Source organism: Molothrus aeneus, chromosome 1 (genome assembly GCF_037042795.1).
Source record: "Molothrus aeneus isolate 106 chromosome 1, BPBGC_Maene_1.0, whole genome shotgun sequence".
Taxonomy (NCBI): domain Eukaryota; kingdom Metazoa; phylum Chordata; class Aves; order Passeriformes; family Icteridae; genus Molothrus; species Molothrus aeneus.
In genome coordinates, this window is record NC_089646.1 from 98,635,431 (window position 1) to 98,648,518 (window position 13,088).

Genomic DNA, 13,088 nt, shown 5'->3' on the forward strand with positions numbered 1-13,088 from the left:
AGCTATGCACCATAAGTAAGACTCAACAAAAGAATTTGAATCAGATTACAAACTGTAAAAACCTGTAGTTGTGGTAAGCTTTGGTGAGCATTATATAGCATGCATATTATACACACCCTTATGTGTATGCTAGAGTAATACCTGTCACCAAATATAGGGGATTTCCACCTTCCTTTCTAACTGCAACAATACAATCAGCAGGGAAGCATGTAGAATGCAACAGCAATCTTAATTAAATTAGAACTGTGCAACAGAAAACATGTATGTGCAGAGCTTTTATGGTATCAGAAAAAAGCATATTTTTTTCTGTAGAAAGCACGTAAAAGAAACCCCACCCTAACATAGTTTCCTAATAGTGGAGGTTTTTGGGTTTTTTATAGATACAGAAGGTAGAAAACCAAGGAAATTGGGCTGTTTACTCTAAACCACATTTAAATCTCCTGTGAATGTTACGTGCTAAAATCAGCATTTCTGACATCTTAATCCAGATGCATGAAGTATCTTCCCACAAAGAACAAGGAGATTAATGAAAACTGTTCTTTCAGAACCTCTCTGATTTAATATCTGCTTATATTCTGCAGCATATCTTGCTCTCATTAAACTGTGTACACATGGTTCTTTTTTTCCCTATTTTTTAATACTTTTATTGAAAATCTTACATGTATGACTAAAAGTCATGGACGATATCTTTCAGTTCCATTACAAAATCTGTCATATATATATATATATATGCCTATATATATATATTTCATACAACTAGAAGCAAATCTACTGAATTATGAAACAATGATTGTCTATTAACATGTAACTCAAATTAAGTATGTTGTAGATGATTAAAATTATTTTTCTTTTCTTTTGGAGTTGAAGGCCACTTTCACATAATTAATTGATAATGCCGGGCTGCAAAAATTAAAGAGCCTTAATGATAATTTCCCATCCCCCAGCCTCACATCGCTCATACGTTAGGATTTCAGTACAAGGATCCTTCTCTCAGAAAGAAGTACTTTTAGAGTGAGCATCATCCTCTGTGGAGCACCTTCTGTTCACAAACACAGTTCTGTAAACAATTCAGTGTACCCTTCAGTAATTGCAGGCAGGTCAAGTCATTTCCAGTTAGGTACAAGCAAAAAATTTGCAGGAACAGATTCTAATTCAGGAACTCATCTACATTTTATCTAAAACAAAAAAAATCTGAAATAATACCTAAACTCACTATTTAACTTGAATATATGTCTTATTATCTAGTAATAAATCATGAAAGATGAAGTATAAATATTGTCGGAATCATAAAAAAGTTGTCTTATTCTAAGAAATCCTACTTCAAAATCATACAGTATATTAACCAATAATAGTTGTCCTTCTGTTTTGGCACTCCTGAACCAGCATAGAAATTAAGTGTAGTGAGTTAACACCTTGGGGAAATAATACTTATGTGCAGCAGGATCTAAAGATGACCTCTGAAGTTAATAGTGTTACATTGTTTAACATAAGAAAGAAATAGAAAAATCTTTTGCTGTGATTCATCAGCAGCAAAAGAGAAGGGAAGAAGAAGAGTGAGGTGTTTACAGTCTTTGAAGCATATAGCATGTTTAACCTTGAAAATTAAATCTTGCATTAAGACAATCCCAACTACCTCTGCAGTCTTCTTTCAAAAAATTCAATGTACAAATATCTTCTTTAAATGTCTCAGACTTTGTAATGGCTCAGAAGAACAACTGCACATCCTTGGAGCTGCTCTCCTTTCTGTGGGATGAATGGTGGTTGGCCTTGTTTACTGTAATGTTTCCACTTCCATGCTTCATTTCCCACATTTATCTGAGACTGGAGAAAAATCAGCATGTTCTGACAAGTCTAAAACCATGAGGCAGTAAAATGGACCTGAATTTAGTGGAGATTGGAGTTCCAAAATAAATATAACACTTTATGTCAAACAATGGTAAAAAAGGATAAGTTCTCCTGTACAAATCAGAAGAGAGAATAAAAAATAGCAAATAGACAGCAACACCTTTTCTATACCTACATGGGCATCACAAAACTTCCCATCCATAGGACTACACCTCCATATTTATAGTTTTATGTGAATTTTAAGCTACTTTGTAAGTTGACGACACACTGTGGAATTTCTTAGTACAAACAATAATTTCTTGAAAACTACCCAGAAAATTACAGGAATTTCTGATTAAATAGCTCAGAAGAAACACAAAAATATTTTCTGGGCTTTTGTTTGTTTTCATCAGTCCTTCTGCTTTTGTTCTAATAAGCTGTATGCACAGAGTAAAGAAAATTTGCTAAAAAAACCTTGCCTGTGTAACTACAAGTACTGTAATATTGAATTGAGTTATATATTTGAAAATATATTTATTCTTAAAACAGGGACTCTGTATTCTCAATATAGCAATACTGTGAAGGCATCTACAGATGCCAGCTCACTGAGGTGACTGTGTAACATACTCTTGAAAGTGAGTTGCCTCTGCAGGTATATGAGGGTTGCTATCTATTTGAACGTGTCTGAGCATTTCATTTTATCAAAAATGCCACCAAATGCTCATATTCTGTGTGGTCAGTGCAGTCCCTAGTACAAGTCTAATGAAGATATGTTCCACCAAGGCAAAAACAAAACAAAACAAAAAAAACAAAAAACAACCTAAAATTTAAAAAATGGGAAAATATTTACAACTTTCCTCAGTCTGTTAGGTTGAGTTTTCTGTTTTAATATTCTTCAGTGCATTTTCAGAGAAAGGTTCCAAGGCTAGGAGTATAAGCATTCTGGTCCGGTCCCATACATATCTGCAAGCCTTTTAAAACGAGGACCCCAGTCACTGAGGTAATCGTAGTTCTGGTCAGAGTTTGAGCTGATGGAATCTAAAGAACTGAGCGACTCCGCCACCGAGCCGTTCCCTTCAAATGCGTACGTCTGCAGGGAGTCGTAGGGCGGCGCGCAGGGGTCCACGTCAGCTTCTTTTAGTCTTTCCCAGATAAATTCCCTAAAAATGACATTATCTGGGATACTTTTAAAAGTCGGTCTGCTCAAGAACTGAATCTCAGGTGTCACGTCCCTTCTGGTCTTGGTGTCTCGCATGATGTTGAGGTTCCTTAAGGCAGCCATGTCAAAAGCCTCTGTGTCTTCTTCTCCACCACCCTCATCATCATACCTGACAATGTTTTCTCTGATATCTCTCTCTTCATCAAAAATGAGGGGCTCTTTTTTCCGTCGCCTCATGGTGACAATCAGCAAGACGAGAACTGGAACAAAGAAAAGCTAGAGTTTTAGCAGCGCCGAAGTTTTCTCATATTTTTCCTAATGTTGGAAGCACCCATTAATTTATATGACAAAGACCCAAGGAATTTATACAGTTAGATGCAAGAAATTTGTGCAGTTAGATGTGAAACCTAGCAGATTATGAAATAGCTTTTAAACTATAAGCTTTTTAGACCCTAAGAATCTATTTTCCAAATCATTCAGGATTACCGTCTCATTTCTAATTCTAATATCCTATATTGTCTGCTAAGCATAAATTTCAGTTCAGTCTGACTGAAAATCTCACAGCCAAGAAATCATAATAATTTTTAAAAAAACCAAACAACTTTTCCTGAACTCTTAAATGCCCAAGTGATAAAAGCACATTCATAAGTTGACGGAATATAATTTAAAAAACATAGTTTGGAAAGTGATGGCATTAAAGTGTATGATCAATATGTGCCAAATAAAAATAAACTTTAAAAATTTTATGTTGGAGAACATCGAATTTTTAAGCAATGTATAAAATAAGACTGTCTTAGTTCATGGAATAAAACCACTTCTATATAAGATCTCACTTTCCTGAAAAGTGCAAAGTGCTGCACTTGAGATTTATGCCTTACATCTAATGAAAACTGCTATGGCTACAGTTTACTGGATGTACCAGAACTACAAATGTAATTGGTTATTCAATTTTAACCCTTAAAGTTTCTTTCAGCTTGAAAGCTAATACTAAACTGCAGTGGCAGCCAAAAGCACTGAAAGAAACTAGCTCAAGTCTCCTCTTGTTCTAATAGAGTTTTGGTAGAGAAACATCACTGGTGACATACAAAATATGGAACAAATACTGTGAATATTGCATCCATCTGTGGGACATGATGGAGTGTGAATCATCCTCCTAGAAAATAATTAATACTATACTGTAGCATCTGGATAACATTTGCTGAGTTAATGACACTCGTAGGAAATCACAGGCATCACTATGATTGAAAAAATAACAGTACGTTGAAAAGTGTCATTCCACATTTAATTAATCTCTTCTGATTTTATGATTATTTTTAATGTTAAGATTATGTTGTTATATGCATCCATAACATTTTCAGTCTTTACTTACAATGCCAATTAAATGCTGTAGAAACATATGGAAAAGCAAAAGCTAAAAGGTGATAGAGATAAAATTAAGCTTGAGGTTCGCTAGGTAGTCTCAAAAGTGGCCTCCACAAATTGCATGATGTGGGACTAATATTCTTGAAAACCTTTTCATGGAGTGATCTTAAAATCAGTATCAATTAAGTCATTGTGAGGAATTACTCAATATTAGGATCACTTGGCTAGAATAAACCAGTAAATTGTACGTGCAAGAAAGCTGTATATGTCTACAGATGTTATGGTACTAATTGAATTGGCTAAAGCCAGAGATGCTTTTCTGCACTATTTTTATTTCCCATTGGAGCCACACATGTCTAAAAATAAAGCTGCAACTATATATTTTTTCCTCTAAAATTTTTGACAAATATATTAGGCAACAATTCTTTCCTCTTTTCTCAGTAGCTACCAAACACATATCCAATAATCCATCTACTAATAGATATCTCATGACTATATTACTACATAATCAACATCACCCTTTCACATTTTTTGCCCCTGGCATCTACCTGATTCATCCTTTATGTATTGAATTCAGAAGCCACTAGTTTGGGGGATTTTCCTCCAAACAATATTTACATAAGCAGTTTAATAATATGAAATGTTGACCTTTAAAGTGACATTTGTGAAATTTCAAAACATTCTGATATTTGTATAATAAGCTGTAAATTATACGGCAGAGAACATAAAATTGTCATTAGATACAATTGCACTCCACTCTTAATGTTTTCCCTTATTGTAAAAGATATTTTAAAGTGAAATTACCTTGCTGACAGCACAATTAGATATTTCAAACAAGATTTCTATTGACATAACTCCTTAATTACTGTTTTTAACATTTACTACCACATTTTATTGTCATATAAGTAAGCAGCTATTAATTTACTTTACTCAATAAATGCATTTTTACTCTACTGTCCCTCTTAAAATACTTCATGTTGAAAGTTAAAGACATGCTAATAAGTGCAAAATAAGAAACTTAGTAGGAAGGTCTGCCTAAAGGTACAATAAAAATCAAGATACAGTGAATGTTTTATATAGTGTTCCTTCTATCTCTCACACTTGCTTGAAGCCAAGAAAAATATGGAGTCTTTCTAAAGGTTAAATATTTTAGCATTTAGATAACTTTATAAGATTATTAATTTCTAACCTTTCCAGCAGCCATGAACAATAAAGTTTAACCTCTAAATGAACAAAGCTTTAGCTGCATTGCAGGAGCTGCAGAAGTGAATACAAGCCCTAAACAATTTTCACTGCTATTTAAATAAAATCCAAATGGTTTCAAACTTTTTTTCATTTCTCATTAAGTAATGGTGGGCTTTTATTTCCTACATTTATGACAAAAACAGACATTAAGTCAGTAATTAGGGACTGTCTGAACTTCTAAAAACCTAATTTCATGATTTTTAGAAAAGAAATAATACAGTGGAAAACCTTCAGGCACAAATGAGGGCACTAGATTAGCTCCATACAGATACATCCAGCTCATACTAAGGAGATGAAATGACAGTACAGATTTTGTATGTGATGTAACAAATAAACAAATCAATTGATATTTTAAGCTGCTAATTATAAAGTCCTAATAACCAAAATTAACAAAGACTGATTTAAACTAACCTTTTAATTCTTCTGATTTACCTAAATTTTTAGAAATATTGATTTCCTTTAATAGGTAGAGTAGGCAAGCAAAAATTGTTTGTCTTTATAATAGCTGTGGTAATACACAGTTTTATCCTTGTGTCTAGTATACATTAAATGTTTGTAGTTTCAATACACCCAAACCAGTCTTTAAAAAAAAACACCTTCAAATGCAAGAGTGGATTTTTTCTTTTCAGTGTGCTTTCTGGAATTACCATGAAATTTTCATTTTGGTATGACCTGGTAATAAGTCAGGTTTAGTTCACCCAAACATATTTCTCTGGTTTAGTATTAATTTTTCCTTTTGTACTCAAGGCAACTGCAGCATAATTGTAAGGAAGCCATAAAAGTCAGAGAGGCCCTGAGGGAGAAGACTACATGCAGAGCTATACAGAAAGGCACAGAGCTAAATCACAAGCATTACCATGATTTGTATACACTACACCCCTAAGCCAGGAATTTACTATAGCAATAAGCCACATCAGCTGCGAGCAGATCTGCACTCTGGTTTATGCCTTAGGTGTGTCATGATTCATAAAGCTGATGATTGGAGATCCCCAGCCATCTAAGCAGCACACTAATAACCTATTTAGTTAAACCTTGGAGTTGCCAGTACAGTCAGATAAGGTTTGGGGATTACAGAGGCCAAGACTCAGGAAACTTGAATTTAATTCCCTCTTAACAAACTTTGCCTATACCTGCTGTTTAATCAGTTTGGACTGATATTTGCAAAGTGACTGTGACCTTTAAATGCCCATACTGAATGACCCTAATCAACTCCCTAACTTTCAGAAAACAGCTGCTGCATTTCATATGAAACCACTTTCTGGAAGTGTTGCTTTGGGTACCCCTAGTTGAATGTTTTCCCCTAGTTACACATTTATCACTTTTAAAACTGCAAGGCCAAACCCTACACATATTACATAGTCACATTCTGTACATATTGTATCTATTAAGAGAATAGGATTCTTATCACTAGAACTGCTTCTTGTTTACAAATCACATTTATGTGTTCTGATTTAATTGGGGTATTTTGATAATGATAACAAATTTGATGTCTTTCAACCGTAAAAAAATTATTCAAAGCTGTATTTTCAAATTTTATTAATGTATTATCCTTGTAAACTCTAGTGCCACACCAATAGGAAGCTTTCTTCAGTCTTCTTAAGAAAATAGGTGACACTAATAGATTACATTCAGAAGTATAAAAGACAATAATTATGAAAAAGTATTGTGACAATATAGCTTTCCATACAAAGAAAATACTTAACTTCTCAAATGTAATTAGGTTATCTAAAGGTATTATTCTGTTTGTGTGATTTTATTTAAACATTTTATGCTAAACAGTTGTTACAAAAGCAGTTGTTTCTGGAAGATGCTAACTGAAAAACAAATTGCCTTGAATTAAATTACCGTATAATTTTCAGAAAAAGTTAAAAATAATTCTACTTGCTTGCCTCAAAATTATGTGTATTCCAAAATGAATCAAACTACCTTTTTGTATGCTTTTTATGATTTTTTATTTTTTTTCTTTCTGCAAAACTTAGCCTTACTGCATAATTGGAAAGCTGTTTAGAGTAATTAAAAAAATGCTGGAATTTTCTTGTGGAATAAATTTAAAATTTAAACTCCATCAGTCAGTATGAAGATAAAGATTTTGTTTTTAAATGTTTTTAGCTTTTAAAAAATATTTTAGTTTGAAATAATAGTCTATACCGTGTTATATGCAATTATTGTAAAAAGAGTGTAATTTAATAATGTACTTTCTTCCTTCTTAGAGTCACTGAAAACATTGGGCTTATCTAAAATGGATTACTTGCTAAAGTAAAAGTAGTAACACTAAGAAATCCCACTGAGACAGTCCAGGTCCTGGTAAAGACAAATGGTTATATATCAGCCATAGGGAGGTATGGGGCAAGATCAAAAAGTATATCATACTATAAGAAAGTAAGACCTGGTTGAGAACTTAGGACCCTGGTGCCAGAATGCATGTATTCATTCCATTGATGCAAATTTCATGCTTTCTCTGCTTTACAACTGGCACCCACATTGGGATGACATTGATTAATGTGACTGGATTTGTACTGCATGTTAATCTTGGGTTAGGAAAAGATATTGATCCAGTAGACTGTATCCTCTTTTCACTGATAAAATCTTACACAAAATGTGCATCCCTTGTTCCAGTCCTGGAACCATTTGCCAGCAGCTGAAGCCTGTTTTTTATGCTATACTAGTAGATCTTCAGCATTTTTCTCAGGAATTAATTCAAAGGGCAAAAGTAAATTCCTAGCAATACCACCATGCAGCTGGTCCCAGAAAAAATATTCTAGGAGCAAATGAGAGAAGAAGAAAGTCTCTGGGACCAGACGAGCAGCTGGGTTTCATTGGGCATCAGGGATGCTTAGGTACCTCTTCTTTATGGACACTGGCGTGCAGCTAAAACAGGATACAGTACCCAAATGCAGTTCTCAATGTCAGGGTTCTCATACAAACACAGCCTAACCTGCTCCTGCAGCTATGAACTGTACTCAAAAGCAACAGTTTAGACTGGAAGTGATGGTGGCACATACAAACGTCTTTTTGGATAAACAATGTTGATGCCTTCAGACAGATGACTTTGGAAAACCAAAGTCTTTGACAAATAAAATCAGTGATGTGGTGGTAATATGCAAGCTTTTTCTACCAAACCCTTGTTCAGAATAATTGGAAAAAAAGCTCATTTGTTGGTTTATTTGTTGTATTTGACCCCTGGTGTACCGAGTAGAATAAGCAAGTTATTTGGTGCCAACATGCTTTGTCTCCACTCAATGGTCTTCTTGAAATCCTACTGCTTCTATTTAAGAAAAGTGTATGACCAGACCAAGCTGCATGGTACCTAAAGCAGTTTCCTGTGTAATCTTCAGAAACTAGCTTTTCATGTATAACAAAAATGGTGAGATTTACTTTTTGGATCAAATTAATTGCTATGGTTACAGGACTTTTATTCCTAAGTATATCGGACTTGAAGTTTAAAGAGGGTGTTTTTTCACTGATACTAATGCCAGTTGATATAAGAGAATATTTTTATATCTTTTTGAACTCTAACATTTAGCTTCATGTCCAAATAAAGTTCATTTGTGTACATAAATTGGCTAGAAATGCTACTAGAAAAATGGTATTTAAAAATGTTCATTAAAACTTCTGGCATTCTGGCAATAATTCCCTTCCATTTCTTAAACCTAGGCCTAACCATGTGTTGAGTGAGAATAAAGTCTTATGGTGTTAGATTTTTTATGTCACGTAGATGGAAAACTTTAGAAATGCCACCTCCTATATATATATATATATATATATATATATAGCTACTGAGTAAGTTGGTTGCAGAGGTAGGGATTTTTATTACTCTGTAAAAAAAGTATGCAACAGGTTTTTCATTTTGGAGTCCTTTAGAAACATTTTAGCAGAAGGAACATTTCCTTCTAATGGTTTCCAGAGACATGAATCAGAGTGTGAAAGAAGACATATCTGTACATGGTAGAAATACTGCCACGGACAGAAGTTTGGACACAAGTCTCTTGATTTGACCTATGCAAATTACTTTGATAACAGTGGAAAATAAAACACCACTGTGATTATCCCAACCTAAGAAGACTGTGGTCTTCTCCCTTTCCTTAGACTGGTATGTACAGACAGGGAATAGAAAAATCTCTTAATTGATAGCAACACTGATGAAAATTCTTATGTGCTGAACGGGGTACCCTGTTAACATAAGAATTTCCAGACAGAACCCAAAACTTCACTTTTGCTCACCTTATTCTTCATCTTTATTTCTTGATTTGACCCTTTATTTTCCCATTTACTGCTTAATGACTAGGTATTACATGAGAAATGCTAGGCAAACTAGGATGTTGACACTATTTCCCTCTTTTCCACTGCCTTTTATCTATTTGCAGTTTCACTGCTCAACATAAAATCCAGCTGTGCTGCCATTTGCAGAAGTAACAAAAGATCACTCTGCAAATGATGCCAACTAATTATGATTCTCATGAGTAAATTTCATCTGTTTTATTTTCTGAATATCTTTTGTTCTCTGCAAATCAGTAAATGCTTAAAAGCAATTATGCCTGTGGAAAAGGGACACACTGATACCAGTTAATGGTGAGTATGCTAAACCAGATGCTTCCATAAACCGCACTGTCTATTTCTTAAATATTACATTTGATGCATGTCAAACTTTTTTTCTTTTACTGTAATTTCTTATATCTATCCAGAGGCAATTTGATTTAGAAACAAATAATCTAAATTGATAATCCCAATCTAAAGGGTTTTTTTGTGCTAATGATACAAAACACTGTTCTTTCTTGAATACTATCTGTGCCTGTTCACAGAAATCAAGGTGGAGGGGAATGTTGAAGCTTATATGCATGTATCTTTTGCCATGATGCACTGAATGGAAAAGAAGGGTAAGAGAAAGAAGACATACCTAGCAGTGTCAAGACACAGGCCAATATTGCTATCAGGGCTCCAGTGCTAAGTCCTGCAGGCAAGATATATGCTTCTGCATTGCATGTCTGAGCAATACCATCTGCATCACAATCACAGACCCTGATGGTGAGAGTATTAGTGCTACTAAGTGAAGGTGATCCACTGTCCACTATGAATATTGGCAAGTAGAAAACAGACTGTTCCTGTCTTCGAAACCCATTTCTTTTGGTTAATACTGTCGCAGTATTATCTAGATAAAGGAATAAAAAGACAAATTATAAAATATGTGACTTTTCTGAAACACAAGCTTATAAATACTATAGCCTTCTACTTAAAGACTTTATAAAAACAATAAAATTATTTCAATAAGTTTACCTTTCCCAGTCAGATACTTTTGAAGCTGCAGAGGTAAGATCAACTGAGAAATCACACACAACTAAACAACAACAGCAACAATATATTTTCAACAAAATATATTTCAAAAAAGCAGAGTCCATTTTTTTTAATCTAAGCTCACATTTTCACAATCTAGATAGATAGGTGAAGGTGAGATAAATGTAAAAAGAAAAAAAATTGCCCTTCAGTTATCAGATTAGGTATCTAAATACATGTTTCCAGGTATTTAGAAACATCTATTTTAAATATTTACAGCTACAGATAAAATATAATTGGAAGCAATGACCATTTTGATGGGAGAATAGGTTCTGAAGATTAATGAAATATTTTTTGAATGCAAAAAAATTCCCATCCATGCACAAACAAGGTAATTGGGCATGCAACAAAGAAATGCTGTTGTTCTCAGACTCTTCTGAGATTCAAGATAGCTATTATAATCAGTTTAAAATGTATAGATTGACAGTGGTCTGAGTTGTGTGATTAAAAAGCCCATGTGTTCGAGAAGATATCTCAAAACTCACTGTGTACAGTGCAGATTGAGAGCTCCTGAGAGGTAGGGAGTTACATCTCCCAGCATGTATAGAAATGTTCATTCAGTTGATCGATTGATCGATCGATCGATCTATCTATCTATCTATCTATAGACAGACATGTTGGTAGTCAGCAAAGTTATCTTACTGTGTCATCTATTATGATCTATCCGGCAAAATATGCAAGGACCTCTTGATATAACATCAGATGAGAGATGCATAAAATTAACCAATGTTGAATGAGGCAGCTACTGCTGTGTCTTGTACCTCCACTGATTTTACAGGCATTACAAAAGTCTGGTATTACTTTTATTAAGTTATAAGTTCTTAGGGAAGAGGGTCTCTTCATTAACTACTTTACAGTTTTCATTATGTCAGATTTCTGAACAGTCCTATTCTAATGCACTTTTATTATTTTGATTGAGTTACTGTTAGAATCTTCAGTTTTAAACTGCAAGCTGTTCATATGAAGAAAATTAAGCATTTCATTAACTACATGTAAGGTAAGGCAAGGAAGATCTGCATGAAAGAACTTTATTGGGTCACACATTATACTTAATGAATATTATTCAAAGTCTGCCTGTACAAACAGTGTCCTTCAGTGTCCATATGTTTGTTTTTCTTGTTTTACTAATAGGATGACTTTATAGCTCTGGCTAAGTACTGATCCATAAAAGAGCAGTGCAAGAGCAATACCCTGTCTATTTAGTTCTGTTTGCTACAGCTAATAGCTAAACAGCCTGACACGTGCCCAGCTGCTGTACTGTGCAGTGCAACTAATGAGGGCAGTAATTAGAGTGTGTTCTCAGATATTTCAACTAACAGAAATGGGATGTCAGTGTGAGTCTTTGAGGAAACAGTCATAAGAAGTCTGTGCAAATATTATAGGCAGCTTTCATTATCAAAAGCATTCTTCAAGAGGGGACATACTTAGTTATGAAAAGATGTGTTCTTTCTAAAAACCAAACAAAACCTCCACAAATCCCAAAACATCTCCATCTATTGTGCACTCATTTTTTATGCCCTGAGTTATATTAATAAGACATGAATTCCTGGACATTTTTCAGTCACTGCCCCAAGGTAAAATATAATTTAGATAAAAACCCATAAATACATGCAAAAATGTGAAGACTGAGTGATAGAAAAAAAAAGGTAAAGATTTAAAGATTTGATGCTGCTTTGCTTGGCTCAAGGCTTTAAATGATTCAAGCAAAAGCTTAATTCCTTTGACAAATAGTCTACAGATAAAATTATTTGGCAGGCTGATTGTAGTTTATGTCTTTATCAAAAGAGAAGTTTATGTATGTCATAGAAAGCATGCTGCATTGAAAACGGAAGGTGCTATTGATGAATATTTACCAAATCAAAGTTTTCTTACCTTTGTTGTCCTGCAATGTAAAATTGTGGTTATTTGCTGCCTCTGCTGTTAAACTGAAGTAGAACTGATGGCCATTTGGTGGGTCATCCTTATCAATTGCACTAATTTTTTGGATCACCTGTTTTGAGATACATCAGGGTTTCATTGACACATATGTACATGTACATTACATAACCCCTCTGTGACCTACCAAAATATCAACCCTCCCTCAAGTTCTAATCATCTTGGATTTTGGTTTTCTAATCTCCTAGCATGTAGAGACTGTTAATGTGTGACTCAACTCTTTACCTGTACCAAA

At 34.2% G+C, this 13,088-nt stretch overlaps 1 protein-coding gene across 1 annotated transcript in view; it reads right to left on the reverse strand.

Annotated features, from left to right (window-relative positions):
* Positions 1-615: 615 nt before the first annotated feature.
* Positions 616-13,088, reverse strand: part of CDH7 (cadherin 7) — an 82,522-nt gene continuing 70,049 nt past the window's right edge. Inside the window, exons 10-12 of the mRNA XM_066561267.1 lie at positions 12,791-12,908; positions 10,485-10,736; positions 616-3,243 (exon numbers count right to left, since the gene is read on the reverse strand). Of these exons, the coding sequence (XP_066417364.1) occupies positions 2,750-3,243; positions 10,485-10,736; positions 12,791-12,908 (864 nt within the window). The 3' untranslated portion in view covers positions 616-2,749. The remainder of the gene's footprint in view (positions 3,244-10,484; positions 10,737-12,790; positions 12,909-13,088) is intronic.